This window comes from Rhinoderma darwinii, chromosome 2 (genome assembly GCF_050947455.1).
Source record: "Rhinoderma darwinii isolate aRhiDar2 chromosome 2, aRhiDar2.hap1, whole genome shotgun sequence".
Taxonomy (NCBI): domain Eukaryota; kingdom Metazoa; phylum Chordata; class Amphibia; order Anura; family Rhinodermatidae; genus Rhinoderma; species Rhinoderma darwinii.
Genome location: NC_134688.1, coordinates 411,480,651 through 411,507,226, shown reverse-complemented (window position 1 = coordinate 411,507,226; position 26,576 = coordinate 411,480,651). Strand labels below are relative to the sequence as shown.

The 26,576-nt window shown below is 40.0% G+C and overlaps 1 protein-coding gene across 3 annotated transcripts in view; it reads left to right on the top strand.

Annotated features, from left to right (window-relative positions):
• CUX1 (cut like homeobox 1) overlaps window positions 1-26,576 on the top strand; it is a 356,348-nt gene that overhangs the window by 165,336 nt on the left and 164,436 nt on the right. For all 3 annotated transcript variants that reach the window (XM_075854200.1, XM_075854199.1, XM_075854198.1), the window contains exons 7-8: window positions 393-469; window positions 1,988-2,054. In XM_075854200.1, coding sequence (XP_075710315.1) covers window positions 393-469; window positions 1,988-2,054 — 144 coding nt within the window. The remainder of the gene's footprint in view (window positions 1-392; window positions 470-1,987; window positions 2,055-26,576) is intronic.

Sequence of the window (26,576 nt, the reverse complement as noted above, 5' to 3'; positions counted from 1 at the left end):
CATACATTTCTATCATGTTGGCAGCACATTTTCCTGTTTACATAGGGAGATGTGCTGCCAACAACGATAACACTTCTTGCTGCATAAACTATACCATCAGCCGATGAACCAGCTTTTGCCCTTTTATCAGCTGATTGTTGCTTTGTTTACACAGGGCAATGATCGGGAACGAGGGTTCTTCTGAACGCTCGTTTGCCCGATCATTGGCCCCTGTAAAAGGGACTTTATTCTGGCTGGTCTGATAAGATGTGCTTATAATGCACGATAGGGGCGATGCTATTACTTGGTTTCATTGGTGTACTCTGAAAATATCTGTTTAATTTCTTAATAGTTCATTTTTAGACCAAATAAAACCAAAGCATTCTCAAAGTTTAATGTACATTCTCTTTTAGGAAACTGCAGGAGACTCAGATGTCTATGTCTTCCAAGCTGGAGGAGACTGAACACAGAGTTCAAGTTCTGCAGACAGGTTTGGATTCTTTATGTTAATAGTTTTTTGGATTAAGATAGCTGCTGTTATTTTGGGGAATTTACTATTTCATGGGCTGGGTCTACAGATAGCCATTTTTGCAATAGTCCAATAAAAAAAAAATGACAGATTGTGGAGTTAATGTGCGAAATGAATCCATCAGAATATTTTTCGCCTAGTGGTAGATCATATGTCTATATTAAAGGTCCCTAGTCTTTTTTGTATTTCGTGAGCCACATTCAATTTTTTGTTATAGTCAGGAGCCAGATTCGACTTAAACTTACAAGAGACGCATTAAACGTGCAGAAACAAGAAAACAGAGAATTGTAAACATTTGAAGATAAATATTTCAATGTGAAATTTGGCGCCCAGCCTGTCTGGTGCTTAGAATATGTCTGCAGTATAGTCAGTGTGGAGGTCTTATTTTAGCCAGTGCGTATTTTCACAACTCAGGGCTCATTCAGACGAACGTGAATAATGTCCGTGTGCTGCGCAGGGAAATCACGCGCAGCATTCCGGACTTATTGACTTCAATGGGGCCGTTCACACGTGCAGGAATTTTCACGCAGCGTGTGTCCGTTGCGTAAAACTCACTGCATGTCTTATTGTTTTTCACACACCTATCGCCCATTGAAGTAAATGGGTTTGTGCAAATCACGCCCGGCACATGGATGCACATCCGTGTACTGTGCGTGATTTACGCATCAATTCAATTGAAAATAATAAAAATTAAAAAAAAATGTGCTTTGCGAGTGCGTGAATAACGCATGCCACTCCCAAAGCACACTGATGCATAACAGACCAGATTCACGCTTGTGAATCTGATACGCTCGTGCGAATGTAGCCTCAGGGCTCCACTAAGTATTTGGTATCCTCATGACTAAACCGAACAAATAAAAGATGCAGATTATATGTAATCGATGCATTTGTACCAAAATAATTACAAAAAGAAAATATTTCGATTCCATCCACAAACGATATAAAAGGCCTAGTTATAAAAACAATACAAAACAAAAAAGAAGCAACATGTCGTAAAACACAAAAATCCGCTAAAATTATTGGCAGGTAATTCAATGCAGCAAATTATGCCCTGGCAGTGAGTGTTTTCAGTGGTCAATATATCTATAACTGTAATAATTAATTTTAGTGACTGGTCTGGGTTTTAGCTTATGCATTTGAGTAGGCGCTCACCTCCGTACATCAATGTTACTGGTTGTCTACACAGGAGAACCTTGGGGCTAGGACAGACTGGTGGATTATTTCCTGTGCCTGGTACCCGTCATATTAGAGTGGATTGACTCTGGCAGCACAATCTGCGGTGTTCCAGGGTTTCTGCTCAGGAAATACAGATGGATAATCTGTCAGGAGGTTACAGCTTTACCTTTCTAGTGTTCCAGGTCTTTTTTCTGCTGCACAGGGTATACAGCTGCATAATTTATGCTGCATACAGCTGCCCAATGTTCATTGAATGCTTCTTGTAAAATCTGTTTGCTGATCTAATATTTATCTCCTCTGTAGCTTTGGAGAAGTCTCAGGCAGCATTATTTGACCTGAAAACAAAATACGATGAAGAAACTTCAGCAAAGTAAGTACCAAGAGTTGTGTGTACCCACCCTATCATTTTTTTGACACCACTACTAGTAGTACAATAACCAAAACATAGAGCAGACTATATATACACAAAATAAATGGCCAAGTCTTTGCATAGTATAAGGTTGTGTATCTCTACTCGGCATCCATTGGCTACACTCAAAACGAGCAATAAGACCAATTCTAAAATGAATAAAAAAATAAGCCATTATGATTATTAAAATAGATTGTCTTTACTAGAATACATCATTACAACCATAAATCATGGACGAAAATGAGTCACACAGACAGATGATCGCTCTGACGATCTCGTCATGTGACCAGAATAACCAAAGTTGAATGGTCACTTTCTATTTATTATTATCATGGAGCATCTTGTTAAATTTGTGATTTAACGTTGGTTATTCCGGTCACGTGACTAGTAAGAGCGTCTATTTGTGTTTGTGTGGGTCGTTTTATCGTTGATTTATGGTTGTGACTATGTGTTTTCATAAAGTCGAGATATTTTTATAATTATAATGGCCGATTTTTCATTCTTTTCATCTTTCTTTTGTTTTTTATTGGTCATTCTGCTAGCAGTAGAAGATCTGATATTGGCAACACAGGGATTGATCCACTTGCTTAGATCAAGAACTGGGCAATGGAATTAAAGTTGACTTTGATTAGCCCGGCATTACCAGTCCCTGCCAGTGACCTTCCAACCACACGTACCAGCATGACTAATAATGATTTTAATTAGGTTATTCTCAGGGAACGCACTTACAGGCCTCATGCTGTGATCCTGGATCAATTTCCCAGTATTATTTGTGATACAGCAGCATATGTTTCACATGATAAAAGACTTGTATCTGAAGTAACCTTATCATTAAAAAAACTTCAGCAATATAAATCTTTGTCTGAATGGACAGCACCTGAGCACAATGGAATAAAGGATTCCCAATTCAAATAACTAAGATGTAAACACAGGCCTGGAAGAAAATAGACCCTGTCATACCGTGCAATTTATCTAGTATACGTTTTTTTTGTTTTTTTTTCTTTAACCCCTTAATGACCAGCCTATTTTAGACCTTAATGACCATGTGGTATAAATAACACAATAAGTTTATTCAGCGGGTTGTTATGATTGCAACGATACCAAATTTGTATAGTTTTTGTATGTTTTACTACTTTTACACAGTAAAAACGCTTTTTTTTTCAAAATTATTTGTTTTTGTGTGTCCATATTTGAAGAGCCGTAACGTTTTTAATTTTTTCGCCGATGCAGTTGTATGAGGGCTTTTTTTTTGCGGGACGACTTGTAGTTTTTATTGGTACCATTTTGGAGTAGATGCGACTTTTTGATCACTTTTTAATCACATTTTCACAAGTCAGGATTCACAGAAAACAGCAATTTTTCAGTCGTTTTCTATTTAATTTTTTACGGCGTTCACCGTGCGGGTTAAGTAATGTAATAGCTTTATAGTGGGGGTCGTTACGGACGCGGCGATACCAAATATGTGTAACTTTTTAACCTTATTTTGTTTTTTTAATAGTGAAGCAAGTTTGTAAGGGGAAAAAGTGGGTTTTTCATTTTTTTTTCACATTTTTTTTTTATTAACTTTATTAAACTTTTTTTACTAGTCCCATTAGGGGACTTCACTAAGCGATCCTCCGATCGCTATTATAATACACTGCAATACTTTTGTATTGCAGTGTATTACTGCCTGTCCGTTTAAAACGGACAGGCATCTGCTAGGTCATGCCAGAGGCATGATCTAGCAGGCATTCATTACAGGCAGACCTGGGGGCCTTTATTAGGCCCCCGGCTGCCATGGGAGACACAGACACTCGGCGATCTTTTCGCCGGGTGTCAGTGGGATGAGAGGGAGCTCCCTCCCTCTCTCCAAAACCACTCAGATGCGGTGCTCGCTATTGAGCACCGCATCTGAAGGGTTAAACAGGTGAGATTGATACTTATATCGATCTCAGACGGCAGCTGAGAGCGGGGAGATTTGACAGCTCCCTGCTCTGTTTACTTATTCCGATGCCGCAACGTAAAAAGTCTGGCATCGGAATAAGGCCCGTTAGTGACCGACGTAAAAAGACTATGGGCCGGTCACTAACGGGTTAATTAAAAAAAAATGCTTTTGTGTACGGCCTAGGCTTTTCTGTATATGAGTATGGTGTATAGAATATTCACACTAAGGTATGCCACATCTTAAAGGGAAACTCCACACAAAACTGGAGCATCGCAATATAAATATTCCATTAGGAGTCCTAAAGCACCGTGCTTACTAAGCAGCAGCCCAAAATGTAATCTTTTTGTTAGGAAGACATTCCATAGTCACCGGGTGACACATCAAGATGTCCAATCTCTTGTGGAGATTTGTATATGTCACTGGAGTGGTGGCAACATCTATTGATACAAGCTCTACCTCTACCAGTGTTGGTAGGATTATGGTGGTCATTCCACATTGTGAAGAAAAATGTTACCGATGTATCTTGAGAGGAAGTGATGGATCTGACAACGGACATATGTTTAGTGACAAGAATGGGATCGGTTCCTGTCATGTGTGATCAGAAAAGCCTTTCCCAGAGCCGTACGCCACAGATCTGTCACATGGAATTGCTGAAGGAAAACAGATATCAATGAACATTATCAATGGCTAAATGGGGGAATTACTGAGTCGCAACATAAAAAATAATCCCGCCAAAGATATGTATTGGGAAATGACACCAACTGAGAAAGGAACTATGTCCCAATAGTGCCACTTTAACAACACTTTTTAACCTTTTACTTTTTACTGATAGAAAATAGAAAAGAAATGAAAGGAAGATTTTAAAATGTGATATCTCACCACTACCGGAATCTGCGGCAAAGACCATATAACATTGGTGGTACTCCATTAGTAAGACGTGAAATTCCCCAGGCCTGTCGCACTGGTTTTCAGGTTTCTAGGCAACTATCGGATGTTTCCTGCCCAGTCAGAGATAAACTGGTGCAAGATGTGGTGTCCTTAGACGTCATGCTTACTAATATAATGTGATTATTCATATGCTTCTTAGTCATTTCATCACGCTGTAGACATTTTCTTGTGTACCTCTATGTTCATACAATGCCATAAGTGTTGTATTTACATTATTATTTGCAGAAACAAAGCACAGCAGTTAAAGAGGCTCTGTCACTACATTATAAGTGCCCTATCACCTACATATGGAGATCAGCGCTATAATGTAGGTGACAGCAGTGCTTTTTATTTAATAAAACAATCTGTTTTCACCACTTTATTAGCGATTTTAGATTTATGCTAATGAGTGTCTTAATGCCCAAGTGGGCGTGTTTTTTACTTTAGACCAAGGGGGCGTTGTACAGAGGAGTGTATGACGCTGACCAATCAGTGACCAATCCGCATCATGCACTCCTCTCCATTCATTTAGGCAGCGCATAGGGATCCTTTTAGATCACTATGCGCTGTCTTATACTAACACATTAACGATACTGAAGTGTTTAGACAGTGAATAGACATTCCACGGGATGTCTATTCACAATCTGTGCACTTCGTTACTGTTTCTGTGGTAGTTACAGCAGAGGAAGCGTAATCTCGCTGTAGCCTGTCATTTACCGCGAGATTACGCTTCCTCTGCTGTAACTACCACAAAAACAGTAACGAAGTGCAGAGATTGTGAATAGACATCCCGTGGAATGTATTCACTGTCTAAACACTTCAGTATTGTTACTGTGTTGGTATAAGACAGCACATAGCGATCTAAAAGGATCCCTATGCGCTGCCTAAATGAATGGAGAGGAGTTCATGATGCTGATTGGTCAGCGTCATACACTCCTCTGTACAACGCACACTTGGTCTAAAGTAAAAACACGCCCACTTGGGCATGAAGCAACTCATTAGCGTAAATCTAAAATCGCTAATAAAGTGGTGAAAATAGATTGTTTTTTTAAATAAAAAGCACTGCTGTCACCTACATTATAGCGCCAATCTCCTTATGTAGAAGATAGGGCACTTCTAATGTGGTGACAGAGCCTCTTTAAGCTACAAATAGTTTGATGTATAAGATCTTCAGACATAAAGATAACTTCTTCCCCCAATAGAACGAGCCTTTCTACTATAGGAAAGTGGCCTATAAACACTGGTATATAAAATAATACAAACAATTTTCCATGGGAAAAATGGCTAAAGATTGTCCCTTTTTTGTTTTTTATAATTCTAACACTGCCAATTGTTTTAAGCAGTCTAAAAAATATTCCGATAAGTGAAACCGGTATCTATTGGTTTAGTACCATGAACTTATGCGCAAGTGTTTTTCCATATTAATTTTTTCAAGAAGTGTCTTTGAGACCATGAAATGCTTTGCGCTTGTGATGTCTTGATCGCTTTTTCCCTTGCCACTTAATATAACAACATAAATACATAAAAGGTGATCAACCCCTTTTGGTTTTATGTCATCTCATCCACCATTTGTTCGCATCTTACCCTTAAGCTCTGCAAAATTTTCGGTCATGGTGTAATACACACTTGAATTTTCTCATTATCTGCAGTGCACTAAAAAATATCTCCTGTGAATCCCGTAACCTCAGGGAATATAAATATAAAATAAAATGTATATCTACAGTTTAACCCAGAAGCCATAAAAAAATGCATTGACCTTTATTAAGATCATATAAGTTTAATGTAAGAGAGATTTTTATTTACAAGCTATCGCGCATGTAATGGAAGGGAAGCAGCTTGGCTCTCTCTTCCAGTAAATTCACACGAAATGTCACGCAAGCCATAATAATAACTGGCAAGCTATAAAAGTAATAGATTGAGGTTTTTGTTTGTACTTCCAATGATCTATTCCTTATTGTCAATGTTTTTACAAAGCCCTGTTTGTGTCTATTTAGAAAATTTCATTTTTTGTATTTTGTTTTGAACTTATTATATAGTTAAACATATGGTATACCCATTATCTAGAGCTGATCATGGGGAAGGGGGTAGGCCCAGCAGAGGTGGGGCTAGTATTTAAATGGTGCTTTTCACGGAGATCAGCTCTTGGTACCGCATGCCAAAAAAGTTTTTCATTCGATAATTGTGAGCACGTTTTGGGGGGAAATTTGTCAATAGCTCTACACCAGATTTCTGGCATAGAAAAAGCACAAGTGCCCAAAAGTTTGAAATTTGCGCAAGAAAATGTGACATTTGGGGCGTTTGTACTTTAACAAAAAGAGTGTGGAGTTAAGTAAAAGGTGCGGGACAAACAAGAACTATACGTTATGCCAGAAACTGGTATAAATTATAGAGGAAATCTACACCAGCTAGTAACTGGCATAGATTTCCCTTTTTTTGGCACACTAACGTCTAGAGGTGCGCCTAATTTATTAAGAGGTGTTGCCGTCCCGCTTATAAATTAGGTGCATGTTACTCAAACCTATTTTGCTTTTAGACTGGCCTATGAAATACCAGTCTAAATCTTCCTGGGTAGTGTGTACCTTTTATTTCTTTCCCCTTTATGCATATCCCAGACGAGTTAGGGCTCCTATTCATAACTGTATAGTGTAATGGATCTGTTTTCAAATGAATCCTGGCGGATCCTATTGATTTTTTATTGGATTTGTCAGGTTTCCGTCGGAGTTCCAGTATTTTTTGACAGCAAGAATAACACTATGCTATTCTTTCTCTCAATAAAATAAACAGAACACCAATAAAAAAGGGAAAAACATCAATGTGAAAAAGTTGTACAAAAAATATCCAAATTCCAGATCTCTTTAAAAAAAGCCAGTGATAAAATGCGGTCAACTTTTTTTCGAGAGGTTTAATGTTAAAGCAGGTACGTGGCTTGGAAAGTGTTACATATCGAAGGTTTTTTTTCTTTCCCTTCCCATGCTGTATTGCCAGTGTGTCGGATGGAATATCAGAAAGCCACTTATGGCAACTGTAAAGTTTTCCATGTGTAGGCTCAAAATAAAATGTAATTAGCCTTTATGCTTAGAACAAGGATCCATTGATGAATACAGCTGGTCTTTGTTTTATTCCGTCTTTGAGAGTGGGAGGTAAAAGTGTTCTTCATGTTTATTAATGCAGCATTTTTTAGACAGATGCTAAGCAGAGTACTCAATTGGATTTGTCTATGAGATTTATGCTGGAGAGTTTAATACTAATAAATACACTGGTAAATACTCTACGAATACATACTACACTTGTATTGTGACTTTAAATCCTTAATAAAATAAATTACTCAATTATTAGTTGTGATATATTTCATTTATATTTATTTTTATTATATAGAGCAAAGCTAAAATGGACACCTTATTTATTATTGATGAACACCATCTAATATTCAGGCAAATAAAACAAAACCGATATCGAATTTAACGTATTCCACTTACAAAATTGCATTCTCCGGTCTCAGAGGACAGATGCTCAGACAGTGAATGTATGCTGCATTAACTTCACAATTAAACTTACTACTACCAAGCTGTCAGCAAAAACGAATTGAGATGGTCTTGTTGCTAAGGAAATGCTCCCTAACAACTACAGCCTTTTGAACTAGATTGCTGTCAGGAAGTGCCTAACAACAACCCTAGCAACCAGTCTGCATCAGACTTTAACTGACATTGTGCTGAGGGACAAAGAGGCGATGCACATTTTTTGACACATCTTGCCACGTCTTACTTCCATATTAATACAATCTGTATAAAAATACCTTCATTAAATAAACTTAAACATTGCATTCCCATGATTGTGGATAGTTTTATACAACAACCTTAGGGCTCATTCATGAACATGAGAGTATTATGGCTCTATGAATGAGTCATTATATGTAGACTAGGGCTTCATGGTGGCACGGATTCACTTGAAATTCAGGAAAGAATTTCAGCATTACCACGACTCGCAGGTGACTTGAATATTTACATACGGCACCAAGAGTTGCAAGCGACCTTGTGTAAATCGCAAAAAATCCAGCTGGTTTATGCAGCATTAAAAATAATCGTTGTCGGCAGCACATCTCCCTGTGTAAACTGGGAGATGTACAGCCGACATGATGAAAATAGGGGCGAACGATCGGAGTAACGAGCGCTCGTCCTCATACATAAGCAATCATTGCTTCTTGTGAAAGGAGCAAACGAGCGCCGATCAACAAGCTGTCTCGTTGATCGGCGCTCGTTGATCGGCCCATATCGGGCCGTGTAAGGGTATGTTAACACGCAAACTCAAAAACGTCTGAAAATACGGAGCTGTTTTCAAGGGAAAACAGCTCCTAATTTTCAGACGTTTTTTAAGCCAATCGCGATATTCGCTGCGTTTTTTGCGGCCGTTTTTGGAGCTTTTTTTGACAGTCAATGAAAAACGGCTCGTAAAACGTCCCAAGAAGTGACCTGCACTTCTTTTTCGCAGCCGTTTTTTTTCCGCATAAAAAACGCTGCAAAAAACTCTCCGTCGGAACAGAACGCCGTTTCCGATTTTTCGGCCGTTTTTTCGGACGTGTGAACATACCCTAACAGGACCTTTAAAACCATAAGCCCTTAGGCTGGGTTCACACGACCTATTTTCAGACTTAAACGAGGCGTATTATGACTCGATTTACGTCTGAAAATACGGCTCCATTACGTCGCCAAACATCTGCCCATTCATTTGAATGGGTTTGCCGACGTACTGTGCTGACGACCTGTCATTTACGCGTCGCTGTCAAACGACGACGCGTAAAAAAGACGGATCGTCAAAAGAAGTGCAGGACACTTCTTGAGACGTAATTTGAGCCGTTTTTCATTGATTCCAATGAAGAACAGCTCCAAATTACGGCCATAATTGACGCCTCGCAAAACGCGAGTACATGCAATTACGTCTGAAATTAAGAAGCCGTTTTCTCCTGAAAACCGCTCTGTAATTTCAGACGTAAATGCAGTTATCGTGTGCACATACCCTTAGGGTGATATCAAATGCATGTCTTGAAGGCTACATTCAGACGAGTGTATCCGATTTGTGTGTGTAAAAAACGCAGCGTTTTTCCTACATTTCATGTCGGTGTGCCATCAGTGTGCGTTTCCTATTGGCATCAGTGTGCTTTGCGTGTTGCATGTGTTTTTGATGTCTGTGCAATCACTTCGTTTTTTTTTTCCTCTGCATTTCTTTTTATCGGATGCGTGAAACACAGACCACACACACCACACACACTGATGTCGTCCGTGTGCTGTTTGTGTCTTTCACACATCCATAAACTTTTTAATGGGCGACTAGGTGAAAATGTACCAATATAGGACATGCGGTGAGTTTCACGTAACAGACACTCGCTGCGTGAAAACTCACGCATGTCTGCATAGCCCCATTGAAATGAATGGGTCCGTGTGCTGTGAGTTATTTCAAAGCACAGCACACAGATGAGTATTACGCTAGATGAAGCCATACCAACGGCGATACGCGTGGGGTCTCCGCCCCACTCTTGCCCTCACAGGACCCGGTCCAGCATGGTGTGGTAATCGCATCTTTTCCGATCTTGCACACTGTCTTTATTCATTTGCATTTTCTTTGCAGTCTATATTTGACATTGCATTTTCATTTATTCAATTTATTTTTCCGGGTGTCGTTTCTTTTAAGTGACATTTTTCCTGTTTAAATTCTGAGGGACATGTGCTCTCTTTTTTTTTTCTTCGATTTTTAATTGTTTTTAGATGTTTTTTGCTTTTTTGAGTACTGCTGTGATCATTGTTTGTACTTTTTCATGTTTATTGTACTAAAGTAATTGAAATTGTTTGGGATGTGCAACTCTAGTAGCATTTGTCTTTCCTCTCCTTTTTGTATAGTTGTTAGGCTATGTCTGGAATTTTGAGGCAGATTTTCACTGGGAAATAAGCTTTCTCTGCCTCCCATTGATGTCAATGGGAGGTCAGAGACGTAAACGCCCGAAGATAGGGCATGTCGCTTCTTTTTCCCGCGAGACGGTTTTTCCGCTCGTGGGAAAAAACCGCCTCCACCTCCAATTGAGATCAATTGGAGGAATTTTCGGCCATTTTTTGGTGCGTTTTCCGACGCGGTTTCCGCGTCAAGAAACTCTGTGTGAACTGGCCCTTGTTGAGTCAGCACTCCAACTATTTTTTTTACATATAGTGTCGTCCCCACCCTTTTTCTTTGTTTCCGAGTATTACGCTAGTCTAAATGAGCCCTAAGTTGACAGTAAGCTTTAAACATGTCCCCATAATATGACAAACATATTGTTTTTTTTATTTGCTTTGTTCTGGTTGTTTTCATTCTTAATGCTTGCAAGGAAAGGGGAAATCACAGAAAAATATTTCCCATATATTTCCCTCGTCGGTATACTCATGGGGAATATTGAGCGTTTGCATTGCCCCACATGTATTTATTTAAAAAATTTGAACCATGAACACTAAGTATTTTGGATTAATATTTGGGATCAACAATTTTCAGTACCATAAACATAATGAATATTGCTCATTAATGTAACATTTTCAGATTTTCAATGATCACGCTAAGGAGGAGTTCACACGGAAACCGTGTCGGGAAAATGCGCCAAAAATGCCTCCCATTGATTTCAATGGGAGGCGGAGGCATTTTTTTTTCCTGCGAGTCGAAAAACCGTCTCGTGGGAAAAAGAAGGGACATGCCCTATCTTCAGGCATTTACGCCTCTGACCTCCCATTGACATCGATGGGAGGCAGGCAAAGCGTATTTCACTGCGTTTTTTTGCCCGCGGCGCTCAATGGCCGCGGGCGAAAAATGCCGCAAAAATCAGCGTGCAGACAGAGCAAAATCTTCCTCAAAATTCCAAACGCAATTTTCAGGCAGATTTTCCGCCTGCAAAAAACTCTGTGTGAACCCGGCCTTACGTTTATGGTCCGCATTAGGATGTCACTACTGAGAGGTGTTCAGGGATTGCAAAGATTCAACTGGTTGCCTATCACTACTTTGTTGATATAGAAATCCGTTGTTTTGGCAACAGACATAGGGGACAAAACAGTGAAAACTGAAAAGGAAGTTATTTTACGCCAGCTCTGCTCTGCACAGTTCAGAATGTGGTCTCTGGTTTTAATATTTATTTGCATTAGTGAAATAGAATAAAAAACCCAAAAAACCTTTTTGCCTCTTCTAGACTTTTTTTTTTTTTTTTTGTATTTCTGCTGAAATGACAATTTGCATGTAGAGCTTTGGTGTTAACGAATAATCAAAAGAGAAAACAGAACCAGTGTTTTTGTTGTGCACGCTTATACTGAACTGGTGACTGCATTCCTGGAACGAGTATAAAAGACAGTGGTTTTATGGTTGTTACATGTGGTATTATGCTGAGTCTATAATAAAAGTTAATTTGTAATTAAAGTTTCCGATTTCCTGTTCAGTTAATGAGTCATGAACATCCAAAGCATGTGTTTAAAACTATAAAGTAACTTGCAATTACACTAAGAACAGACTTTACAAATGAGAGCACTTTTATTTAAAGCAGATACCGGGGGGAACATGCGTTGCACATTATAAGCATTGAGAAATGTCAATGTATGCCCTCTGTAATGATAGACTGAAATACTCCGCATATGAGGTCTGCATGTGGACGATTTTGGACTTTTTTGTGTACGTAGGAATTTTTCGTTTTAGGGTTTTCAATCTGAAATTTGTAAGTGCAACTTGATTTATTCGCCATGTACTATGCAAAGCTGTAGACGACATTTCTAGCAATATATCTAGATTGTTAGGAGGCTGGTCGGTTCTGAGGTAGGCTTTTTTGCGTCGTCTTTCACAATCTCCGTTTGTGACCTAACACGTGTGACCTCACTGTCTGTATCTTATGCTGCACTCACCTCACTGTCTGTATCTTATGCATTAGTCACATAAATAAACAGGTGAAACTCCTAATAACCCAATAAGGGTACAAATAGATGAATAATAGATGATAAGTTACCATAAAGGTATTAGTCAAGTAGATATTAAAATGTTAAGAGTCTACAAGTAAGTATATTGAGTGATCAGTGTGATCCACCGTTTCCAAAATAGCTCTACCGTGAGTAAATCTAAATATCGACCCAAAGCGGCTTGTCCTGTGTCCATTTCTGATACACACCACAGTAATCCCATTGGGCATTTAAGCCAATTCCATGTCATTTTTTGAATACACCGGTGAGAGTAGCCGCGGGGAATCTAATTTCCCCATCTTCTGTACGTAAAGGGAGTGGATAGGAAAAAAAGAGGTACACGATACAGACTATTAGGCTTCGTTCACATCTGCGTTGGGACTCAGTTCATGGTTTCCGTCTGACCTTTCTGTCAGGGTAACCCAGGAACGGAAACCAAACATACAAACGGAAACCGTAGTTTTCCGTTTGCATTACCATTGATTTCAATGGTAACGCATCTGTTGCAAAAGGTTTCCGTTTGTCACCTTTCTGTAAGGTTTCCGTTGTTTTGATGGAATCAATAGCGGAAAGGTCAGACAGAACTCATGACTGGAACCCCGACGCAGATGTGAACGAAGCCTTAGGGTATGTTCACACAGAGTTTTTTTACGCGGAAACCGCACTGCAAAACGTCAAAAACCGGCCAAAAATGCCTCCCATTGATTTCAATGGGAGGCGGAGGCGTCTTTGTCCCGCGAGCGGTAAAACAGTCTCGCGGGAGAAAGAAGGGACATGCCCTATCTTCGGCCGGTTACGCCTCTGACCTCCCATTGACATCAATGGGAGGCAGAGAAAGCGTATTTCGCTGCGTTTTATGCCCGCAACGCTCAATGGCCGTGGGCGAAAAACGCCGTGAAAATCGGCGTGCAGGCAGAGGAAAATCTGCCTCAAACTTCCAAACTAAATTTTGAGCCAGAATTTCCGCCTGCAAAAAACTCTGTGCGAACCCAGCCTTACACTGTAAACTCAAATTTGTTTCTTCTCATCTTTGTTTCTATTTTCTTTGACTTCGTTACTCAGTTCAAACATAGAATTCTTCGAAAATAACTATAATTCTTCACCCTCAGTGATTGCTTCTCTCCCCTATATATATTTATGGTTTTCTACATTGTACCATGAAGTATATTGAAATATATTTCTGTCTGTGAGTAGTTGTTTTCAGTAAATTACCTCAAATAAGCAAAGAAACTGGCAGTGCGTTTTGCTTTTTTTCCCTCTGTCTCTATTTTGTCATGAATCAAGAGACTTTTCAGTGTTCTCGCCATTTCAGAGAGTATTTTTGGGTGCAAAATGCAGTATTTTAGATGCCCTAACTCTAGGTCTTACTTCCGATGGGTCTACTGATATATATTGAAATACCATAATTTGAGGTGTGAATAGTATCTCCATTCTCCATATTGTTGTACTGCTGTATCTCCTCCCAAATGTGTTTTATCGAAGGACATTGCCATATTCCATGTAATAGATTGCTTTACCCGATCTAAATTTGATCACTCTCAAATAGTGCGCTTGAGCCTCCTGGTATGGCAGGTCAAAGACATATGTAGTGTTATCCATAAGTCTAAAGCGCATCTCTTTTCAATATTCATATATCATTACGTGTTGAACCTTTTCCAGCCCGTTATCCGGGCAATGCTTCAGTATAAATCACAGAGGAAGAGAAGAGTCCTAAAGCGTAATTTACTCTCAAACCGTCAAAGAATAATTCATTTCTTTCAGTATAATCATCAGGGAGGAGAGTGCTGTGGCATTGGCAGTGGCATTTACGTGTACCAATACCACCAATGACCAATTTTATTTCATTAAAGGGGGTGTCGCATAGCAGAACAAATGAGTCGCCGCAGTGATCAGCTGATCGCTGTGAGTCCAGCTCCTAAGACCCCAGGCAAACAGCTGATTTTGCTGGAGGGATATGTGGCCAGCTATACATATCCTCTGCAGGGGAAATGTAGTATTACATGCAGATGCCGCTACAGGGGAAAAAAAGTTTTCATCTTGACAACCTTTTTAAGATCAATGATAGACGGTTCTAATTTTTTTGCGTTTTGATGAAAATCACAATGAAAATCAATATTGGTACATGGCACAGTCTCGACAGAGTTGCAGTATAACAATAGGTGGAACGTTGGTGTTGATTCCTGCATCTAATAGTTGAACATGTTCTTTCATGATTAAACTTTATTATAGTCGCTCATGAGCTACAAGTTTTGAAAGTGCATAGTCACCGAGATATTTTTATTGTGGATCTGAACCCACTTGTTATTGTGCAGTGCTTTTTTTTTTTTTTTTCTTTGTTATTGTGCAGTGCTTTTTTTTTTTTTTTTTTTTATGGTTTCATGGAATATTATGTATGGTTGTCATTGAAACCAGTGTGTCTAAATCCTACGCAGATAGTTTAGATGCATTTTTATAGTAAACGGAGCCAGGCATTCTATACGGGGCCCTTGTGCTTTTATGCCTGTATATTCCAAGCAGGGTTCTGGTCTTACCACAGAACATAAACTGCAAACTTCATCTTCAGCAACTACAGAACATATCTGCTCGAACATGAAAGGGACCAAGTGATTTTACTACTTCCATGCGGTATTCGTACACTAGGCAGTTCCAGCCCTTTCTGGCACAGGCGGTGTCCTCTTTCATCAAAGGTTTTGATACCGTTCCCTTCTTCACAACTAACATTATAATCAGAACTGTTGTAGACTTCTTTTGTGCACTTCACATGCCCTGTACAAGCACCTGGGCTGTGAGGTCACAGAAGACAAAGATGTGTCCCGATATCATTCTCTTGGATAGAAGAGCATTTTCCCCTGACATAAAAATCATTTGGACATCTACAGATGTAGCAATCTTTAACTTGACCTTGATAACTTGCTGCAGCCTGATAACTTACCACTTAACACAACAAAAGCCATTTAAATATCAAGTTAAAGAGGCACTCCGGCCATTTTGAGGTACATACGACTATTTGTTGTTTTTTAATTGCGTTTTTGAAAAGGCAGGATGAAGAGAAAACAGCAATTCTGTCATTGTTTATTTTATTTTTTGCCGCGTTCAACGTGTGGATTAAATAACAGTAATTTGATAGTTCGGGTCATTACGGACGCGGTGATTAACAATTATGTATAGCTCTTTTTTTTATTTTTATATTAAAGCATTTTGTAAGGGAAAAAAGTGGGTTTTTCATTTTCTTTACTTGCAAATTTTAATTTCTTTATTAACTCTAACTTTTTTTTTTGTGTCCCAATATAAAACTTTACTATGCGATCATTTGATTGCTTTTAGGCATACACGGATGGCAGAACTGTGGGCATTTGTTAGGCCCCCGGCTGCCATGAAAAACAGTCATCCTGCGATTGCTATTGACTGTGGAATCTAAGGGGTTAAACAACCAGGCTTGGCGGTAACTCCGGTTTCGGATGGTAAAACAGGAGCCCGGCTGTCTTTTGACAACCTGACACCTGCTCTAGCCGGCATGGGACACCCGTGGCATACGCGGTGGCGTAAGTACCCTTAATGACCGCCATGAAAAGGCGTATAGACGGTCATTAAAGGGTTTTAATTCTTGTGTCATGCACCTCTCCCTTAGGCTTTGCACTAGGCATAATATAGTGTACGAGTTTAGATAAAAATTAAAATTGTGGGGGAGGGGGGAATTGCATTCACATAAAGTACCAGATTTTCGTCTCCGGCCCATCAAGTAGACCACGCCTTGTCATACTGTATATAGTTTTTAAAATGTTCACAAAATAAAGCAGAACATTGCGAAGTACTTCTCACAACATCTAGTGCCCTGTGCCACCTGCCACTTATTACTCCCTGGAGTCAGTGTTGTCAAATTTACAGACAGTCCGCAAAAAACGGGTGCTTTTTTTCTCCCGTCCGTAGTGTCCAGCAGAACAAAACACTGTCCGGGTTTTTGTTTTTTTCTTCCCCCGAAAGTTTTCACTGTGCATGTGCCAAAGTTCACATGCACAGTGCAAACAAGACAAGGGAAGGCTGCGACTTTTAAGCGAAGGAGGAGTGATGGAGTCTGTCTGACTGAGGTGGCGACCAGTCACCTCGCGAGACTAGGTAGAGCAGTGGGGGTGGGGTGAGCGTGTCAGACTCTCCAATCACAGCATGGGATAGCTACAAGCAGGGTTGTGATTGGTGAACCCCAGCACTGGCAGCAGTGCACCCAGTCTCTTACCACGCAACAGAGGCGTGTGTGGCACCAGCGGCCACCAGGAGTCTATCTCTCGTTGGCGTGAGCGACTGCGGCCGGGGCTTGGCTCACTCTGGCAGTCCTCCTGAGTCTCCCCTCCTGCGTGGTGTCTACTCCTGAGTTTAGCGTCTGAGTCCTCCTCCTGCACTGGCTGGCCTGGCTCCAAACAACTACGGATGGTTCTGAACTTCATTTGTTCTGACCAGTTGCCTGTCTTAGTTGGAAATTGCCGTGTTACCAAGGGTGTATTATAGTTCAGTTGCCTAGCTTGGATCCAGGTAATACAACTCACATGCACAGACTGGGATTACACACTTTGTTATTGTGAAAAATAAACCGTTTTTTAATTCATGACATCTTTGGACTCGTGTTATCACTTATAAAAAGGTGTTAGGCCTCATTAACACGACCGTGCTCGTAATTACGACTCGTAATTACGAGCACGGGCAGCCGGCCGTTTTTCCGAGCCGTGCTCCCATTATAAAGTATAGTAGCACGGCCCATAAAAAAAAAAAATAGAACATGTTCTATCTTTTTAACGGCACGGGCACCTTCCCGTGAGAAAACGGGAAGGTACCCGTGGCCAACAGAAGTCCATGGGCCCGTTATTTTGGGTCGTAATTACGACCCGTAATAACGGGTGTTTTTACGGTCGTGTGCATGAGGCCTTACTTATGCTCTCTATCACTAGCTCTTGATTCTGTAATATGTCCGTAAAAATGTAGGTCTGTCCGTGATTTTTAATTTAGTTGTCCAGAAATAATTGGCGTGGAGGTTGGCAACCCTGCCTGGTGTCCTCCTCTTATTTTCACAGCACTGAGCACCGGATTACACATAATTTTCATATGAATACACACTGTTTAGTATACTCTTATGTAAATGAACCCTTTTGCAGGCACTGGACACTTTTAGGCACAGGCCTACGCTGCTTATAGGTAAATCGGGCCCTGTCTTGCCCATGAATGCATCCTCTGTGCTGTGACATCGAGCACCAGGGTTTCAGCGCCATTTGTACAGGCCATGATGAATTGTTTTTTTTACCACAGCTCTATCCTCGATGTTTTACCTAGGTTGTGTTTTTGAATTCTGAGGTTCCATTCCCAATAAGTAATAGCATGTGATGTTTATAGCTGTGGAAGATGAAAAAAACGATATGACAAAACTGTTCTTTTCTGAGCAACCAGACACACGTTTAGGGGCTGGGGTCTTCATGTCATGAGCTGTCATTAAAAATATATTTGATGAAACGGCTTTAAAATCAAAAGTTTCCTTTTACGAGAGAGAAGAGATAATTGAACCCATTGATTTGTTTCACGGTTTGTTTGCCCTTTCGTTCTCTTCCTGAGGTGCTGTTTGCTGAGGAATGTTTCCAATCGCCAGAAAGACAGTGGGGTGTGTAATATTTCCCCCGCCAGCTCTCCATTCAGCCAGACAAGGGGACTGTGGCGAGCCTGCAATATGAATTTTTAATGCAGAACTTCATAACACAGCCCTTGCAGCTCGACTGCTCTGTTCTCTTGAGCTTTCAGATTTAATGCTCTGATGAGCAGAGCTCAGGCCTGGGGCGTTCTACATCATTTCGGGGTTAACCCTTAGAGCACCAATCAGAAACGTTCACAGCAGTGCTGGTTGATTGTTTGCTGTGTTTTAGAGGCAATGGCTCTCTCCCCCCCTGTGATTAGCCCATCGAAGTGCCATTTTGTAAACAATTGCTTTTATTATATATTTTTGTGCCGCAGAAGCAGATTTACGGACTGCTGTTTTGAAGAGTGTGTTGGCATTTATCATAGGCTGATGCTGGCACCTATTTGCAGTTGAGCTATATTTCTGCTAAAAATTATATGTATATTTTTTTCTGTTGTCCATCAGTGAGGTCTGAGTGTTAATACATAGAATTTGTGGGACTGATGTGTAGAAAATACTTTTAAATAAACCATTACATACAGGGCTGATATTTTTTTCCTATATTTGTGAGCGTATCATGTAGGGTAGACTCTTGCCATGGTCATATTTATACTACTGAAATAGATTATGTAGGTCTTGGCATGGGTTTACTGCCTGAAATTCCACTGTTGGTCAGCTTGGCAGGTTGCATAACATAATTTGTTTAAATATATTACAACCCCCTTAGATTTCCTAGAATTTCCTAAAAAAAAAAATCACTATTTGCTGCCATGAGGAAAGTATCCAGAATGACCCACGCACAGCCGTCTTTGTGGTGTTTGTGTTACCCCTACTACACACCGCTTAATTCAGTGTCCAAAGAGCCTTACATGTGGCAGCTTTACAGCTGTTACAATTTTTTGGGAGAACCTCCGAGGAGCCATAGTAGTAGCAATGCAACTTTTACATAATCTCACACTTCTGTATGATAGTTGTGCAACATCCACACTACACGGAAGTCCATGCACAACGTTTTCATTCACATCTTTGGGAAGATGTCAAATTTGACTTGCACAGTAGTTCGTCAGGCGACACAAGAAGTCATCCAGCTCTAGCCTTAGACCATGGCTAGAAGATGATGCCAGTCGTTACTGTTTTGTGTCAGTCACATGTTTTGGAATACATTGAATCACACAATGTGCATCCATCCATTCAGTTATTGCAAACTTGATGCCACCCTAAGAGCCTCATGACAGTCTCACTACAGTTTAAGAGAATGGGAACCACATGAGTCATTTTCTAATTCACCTATGCAGTGCAGCTCAAGAAGGAAAAAATCATACCACCTGTTTAACTTTTTTATTTTTTTTAAAGGGTAACTAAACTTTCAAAAAACTTTTGACGTGTCAGAAGTTTTGATCGGTGAGGGTTCGAGCACTGAGACCCCCACTGATCACTAAAACGAAGCGGCAGAAGCGCTGTGCTGCTTAGTTTCTGATCGGCTTTCCTTGGATTGCCGACAGAGCGGTGTACGTGCTCATAAACTTTCTATTGAGCCCATACACCACTTGCTCGACTTTCCGAGAAAAGCCAATCCGAAACTAAGCAGCTCAGCCGAGTGCTTCTGCCGCTACTAGAGAAAGGTGGTGGTCTCGAATCTCGGACCCCACCAATCAAAACTTCTGACACGTCAATATGACACGTCAAAAAAACAACCTTACGTATGAGCAAAGATAAGTAGGGGAGTCACTACGGGTACATTTGCCAAGACAACAATGACTCTACGTCATGTAAATAAAAGTAACAAAAACGGTAAATTAGAAATACGACTTGAATTATTTGACCGTCCCAACACCAATTTTGGTTGAGACCTTTGTGTGACCAAAATATCTAGAAAAGGTGTAATTGTAAACGAAGTTGCTCTCTCTTTCATGTATAATTGTGTGTTTTTAATGTGTGAAATATAGCACAGCCAATTAGTGTATATATGTATATGGGGTTGGTGTAATACTATATATAATGAGTAATTGTCCCGAAAATATTGCTGACATTGAAGTAAATACACCTGCATAGAAAGATCACCTAATAAGAGAAACGGCTTTGTTTCACATTGAAACCTAATATCATAAAGCATAATGTATGCATTCAGAGTAGAATAAAAAGGATAATAAAGTCCACCTTGGCCTTTTATAAAAAAAACGTTGAAATATGAGTGAGGATCACTGACATTTTGTACTGTATATGTAATCTTTTCCATATGAAAAAGACTAGATTTATTGTAGCTTTACAAGTTCTGATAATTTGTGAATCATTCTCTGTGGTTGTATAAATGCAGGGCGGCAGTATCTAGTTACGTTCCTGTATGTGGGAGCGCCTCTCGGCCTGTCAGAGTATTACTTCAGTGCTTTATGTTTAGAACTGATCCTGGGTTCCACATTTAGAACAGTCCTTTTATCTTTTGTTATCTTTATAGCTGCTTCTCAGGGTGACCTAAAGACCTTTACATTTATCAGTGTAATGTATTTGATAATGGTAGACCTATAGATCTTCTGTTCGATTGGTGTTTAGATCACCGTTCTACCGGGGAACGTTGTATCGGTTATATTACTCCAGCTTCACTTGAGTTGTAAAATGGAAACAAAATATAAGTTGCCCAAGCAAAGTCTAGCTCCCGGGACTTTTGTATTCGTAATGTTCCCTTAGGCCTGCGTTTATTGTATACGGTAAACGTAGGCTGTGATGGATGCCTAATAGTGGCATCCGTCAGCCATAGAATACTAGGGCATCCATTTAATGGATATGTAATGAAAATCCATTAAAAAGCTCATGACGTATACGTTAAACGGATGCCTGTGACTTATGCCGTACAGTTTTCTTTAAAAAAAGAAACGTATACCGCACATTTTTCTTGCGGGATCTCGTATTGAATAGCATAGTCTACTACGCTGTTCCATACCTCAAAAAATATAAAAGGTGTACTGATGTAAACTAGCTGGACGGAGGCCAAAAATATACCTTTTTGGCCTCCGTCAGGCTAATAAAGCCCTATGGACATGTTTAGTGTGTACATCAGTAGCTTTCCTGACGTACAAGCTAAATGTAGGACAAAAACATGATGTGAATGGGGCCTTACAGTGATGCTCCTCTTCGAGGCCACTTTAAAGGGGTTGTCTGGTTTAGAAAACCCATAGTCAAGAACCATTTTCAGTAATTCTGAGTTAATCAAATTTGGGGCCCGTTATCTTCTTGCTCGAATGTCCACCTTGCATTACATGAACAGTCAATTGATTTTAATGGGCACCATGTAAAGCTTTATTTTTCCTATGATGGCAATGCAGGGGAATAAAACACCGGACGGGTTCCCCCACAGATTACAGCTGATCGCAGGGATTTCTCGGCAGCGGGACATCCTTTTGGTCAGTTCATCAGGGCACCCCTCTAACGAAAAGAGATTGTCCAAAGTGGACAACACATTTAAATATTTTATTAGGGAATTGGATAAATAGCAATTGCCTCCTGATATGCTGTTATCATCTGAATCGTTTACCTTACAAGCAGTAGTGATTCGATTATAAACCTGGAGGACATGACAGCAAATTTACCGCCCACTGTTTATAGTGTATCAGCAGATAAGAATATTATCAGATGGTTCCTTTTTACCTTAGTGAGCTACGCTGTTTTCTGATTACATGGTCGGCAATTACAAGTGGCAGCGGGAACCGTGAAAGGTAGAACGGGGTTTAGGGGGCCCCGTTCTAGAGATATGTGCGGACCCGCATCTATCTGACATTTATGGCATATCCTGTGGATATGCTGTAAATGTCCCTGATGGGCAAACCTCTTTAATGGCTCAATATAATGGGACAGATTTATTAATACTGTCTCAAATTTAGACACCAAATTTATCACAGTGGTTCATTCTGGATGATAAATTTGGTTCATTTTTACAAACTTTTGTTTAACTTTACGCCGCCTCTTGGTTAACTTACTTGAGACCAACCTTTTTGTGGCAAGATTTTGGCGCAATATAACACATTTTAAGCTAAGCCCCTATGTCGAGCGAGGCGTGAAAGTGTCTAAAAATGTGGTGCAGAATTCTGGTGCATTTTGAATGGTAAATCTACCCTAATATGTTGTTATGATCTGACAAAAACGGAGAGATTAATTTAAGCCTATTTTTAAATAGTTTGACTGTGCAGATGTGTGTACTTAGCTCTATTGCATTGGCATCTTCTTTACCCGCTGGTACTTAAAAGCTGTGTCATTGTTAAATTACAATAGCAGGCAAAATATAAGGTGCCCGGGGGTTTTCATCATCATGAAGATTATAATCTGATGTAACAAGCTGGATGTTGACTGTTTTGCAGGAAATAAAAGCTTCTGAAATCTTACATTATGCTTAGGGTAGTTTAAATAGATGAAAATGTTTATCTATCTATCTATCTATCTATCTATCTATCTATCTATCTATCTATCTATCTATCTATCTATCTATCTATCTCTCATATCTATCTTTCTGCAATAAATAAAAATCCCAAAAGTTTGATCAGCACATTCTGTCTGTCTATCTATTCTTAATCATCGTTCTCTAGATGCTAGAACATAAGATTGAACCTTTATGGTATAAGGCCCTGTTCACACGGCAGAATTTTTGTGGCAGATTTCGCCGCAAAATTCCACCTCCCATATATTTCAATGGGAGTTGGATGCTAATTTTTCCCACTAGCTGATTTTTTCTGATCTTTGGGCAGATTCCGTCCGAACCTCCCATTGAAGTTAATGATAGGTGGATTCTGCCTATCCGCAATGTGAACAGACCCTAAAATAGACAACATTGCTGCCGATATGTTTGGTGTGTAAATATCTATCTATTTTTCTATCTCATATCTCGCTCTCCTATAGATCTATCTATTCGTGATCATCATTGCCTAGATGCTAGAACATAAGATAGGCTTTTGCGGTATAAAATAGAGAACATTGCAGCAAATATTTTCAGTGATGCTTTGCTGCAATGATGATGTACCTAAGTACAGTACACATGATACTTCTTCAGTGTTTTCTGCACCTTGAAATTACAACCCCCATTTGTAACTCCAGCAAAAGCTAAAATTTTAGTTATAAATAGAGTTGGCACAATCCTGCTTATCCCGGCCTTCATACTCACTGGAGCCTATCAAGCTGAGATATTGAGTGCTTTTCTGTAGGCTCCCCTTTATGCTATCTTTGGATGGGCACCACAAGGAAAGCACCCCATATATCATCTTGCTGGACTTATGTTCTGTGCCTGCAGAACACACATGAAGGAGAACACTGGGGCAGGGTCGTATGTTAAAGTGGAATCGCCCCATAGTCTTCGTCCCCCTTTTCCAATATTCAGTTTGGGTCCAATATATAAAAGTGACTACCTTTTGAGGCTGTGTTCACATGTTCAGGATTCTGTCAGGATTTAGGCACGGATTCCCCACTTAAATCCTGACAGAATGCGCTTACATTCTGCCTGTAATGCAAGTGAAGAGGTATTTTATACCTTATTCACATGCTGAGGAAAATATCCGTGCGGAATAATAATCGCGCAGCGGATTATAAAATGCACATCATGATTATTGTTGCTGCGGATTCCACACTGAAAAGCCGCGGATTAGGTACATTGAATTGCAATAGGGCTAATCCGCGTGCAGATCCGCTGTCTAAAAACTAAGTGGTGAATTTGCCTATGGCAGATGTCTGTAGTGTGAACATACTCTTCTGCTTCTTTTACCTTTTTTAAATCAATCTGAAAATGCACATACAACGGATCTCCGTCAGTTGTGTGAACCCTATGCTGGCTCCTAGAGCTGGCTAACATTTGTACATGCTATCAATAGGACATAATACATTGTTGTGGGAAAACACCTTTTATTTCGGGATGTGATATTTTTGGCGTTGGGTTGTTTGGCCACGCATGGTCAGATATGTTTAGATACTTTAGCATGGTCAGATATGTTTAGATACTTTAGCATGGTCAGATATGTTTAGATACTTTAGCATGGTCAGATATGTTTAGATACTTTAGCATGGTCAGATATGTTTAGATACTTTAGCATGGTCAGATATGTTTAGATACTTTATCGTTACAGGAATGGGTGATGTCTGCTCACATCTTAGTCTGAAATCCTCAAAAATCATCAGGTCAGAAGGGAAAATAATATTCCCTATAGAGAAAATAGTTCCATTTCCATGTGTGAGAGAAAATGGTTTGTGCTGAGGCAGGGGTAGGTGGGTAAATCTTGAATTCATTGCCATTCTGTGATTATCTCAGCGTTGATACCGGTGTCTAGAGCTTTGCTGTATATTGTGACGTTTCTCTCAGCGCAATGTTAACCTGTTCTCATAGTGAACCATATTCCATGATGTAGTAATGAGAAGTAAGTCTAATCACTGGCAGGCATGTGACCTCGGAGAGGTTCAGCGCACTTCTCTTCCATATTAAAGTCTTCCAGGGTTTCTGACTTGTGCTAGATGTACTGAGGTAAATGTCTGAATTGCCTGTAGCAACGTATTCATAGTTTTTGACAGGTAACGTATTCCTAAAATGAGTTGAAAAGAGAACTGACAGCATGTCACTACAACTATGAAGCACTATTGGATAAAACAGATAGAACTGTTATGTCTGCCCTTTATCTACCGTGAAAATTTAATTTAGCAATTGCAATCATATGTGTGAAATGGAGGCGGGGGAGGGGAATGCACAGAAGTTCATGTAAGGCCAGATTCACATGTGTATTTTTCTTCTTCCGTTGCAGTTTTTGTGTATGAAATAACTATTTTACATATACAGTCATTTTATTTTGGTTTATAACGCCAGCAGTTAAGGACTGTTTTGTTTTTTTCATATTTTTTTGTATAGCTAACTACATACTGTCTCATTGACGTTAAGGCTGAGATACCACAGGGCGTTTTGATCTCGTTTTTACTGCAGTATTGCAGCGACTTTCATGTGCTTTTCTGTTAAATAGTGTGAAAATTGCATGATAAAAAGTGTGTGTTTCACCGCGAATCGCATCGGTTTTGCGATGCATTTTTTGGCCATGAGTTTCACCTGTAAAAGCCACGCATACGAAAACCGCAATGCAAAATCACAGCGATTCGCGATCAAACGCGTGCAGTTTTTACCATGATTTACCACACAAATTAAGAAGCACGTGAAAAGCGCTACGAAACTGCAGTAAAAACACAATAAAATTGTCCTGTGGAATCTCAGCCTCATGGTAAAGTTGTGGTGCAGTTTTCCATAAAACATTTTCAAGCTTCATCATGAACAACAAAAATGTTGCGAAAAAAATACATGTTTTAAGAGGCAGATTTTTTTGCATATTTTCAGAAATCTTTTACAAGTATATTAGTGGATTAACACTGTGCGAAGCTCTTATCATCAAACGTAGAGTATAAGGGCCAGTTCACAAGTTGCGTAAATACTGCAGATTTTCTGCAACGGAATTCGTTGCGGAAAATCCGCAGCAAAATACAGTAGCAGCAAAGTGGATGAGGTAAAACAAATCTCATCCACACGCCATGTAAATACTGAGCGGAAATGACGCTCAGAAATTGATCTGTGGTGCGGAATTTCATTCCGCAGCATGTCAATTGTCTTTACGTAAACGCTTATGTGGTGGGATTTCCCCATTGAATTCAATGCGGATGTAAATCCTGCATCAAATAGCAGTTGTTCCGTTTTTTGCGGCGGATTCGCAGCGACCCCGCCACAAAAAATAGAACTCAGAAGACAAAAAAAATATTAAACTTACCTAGGAGTCTGTGTTTCAACCTCCTGGGGTGACGTTCCATCCCATGTGACCACCGCTACAGCCTGTGATTGGCTGCAGCGGTGGTCACATGGATGAAACGTCATCCCAGGAGGCCAGCCTGGATGTCGTCCGAGGGCCGGCCTCCTGGGATGACGCTTCATCCCATGTGACCGCTGCTGCAGCCAATCACAGAATGAGATGTCATCCCAGGAGGCCGGCTTGCTAGCAGGCCGGCTTTTTTTTTTTTAATCAAACAAGTTTTTATTGATAATACAA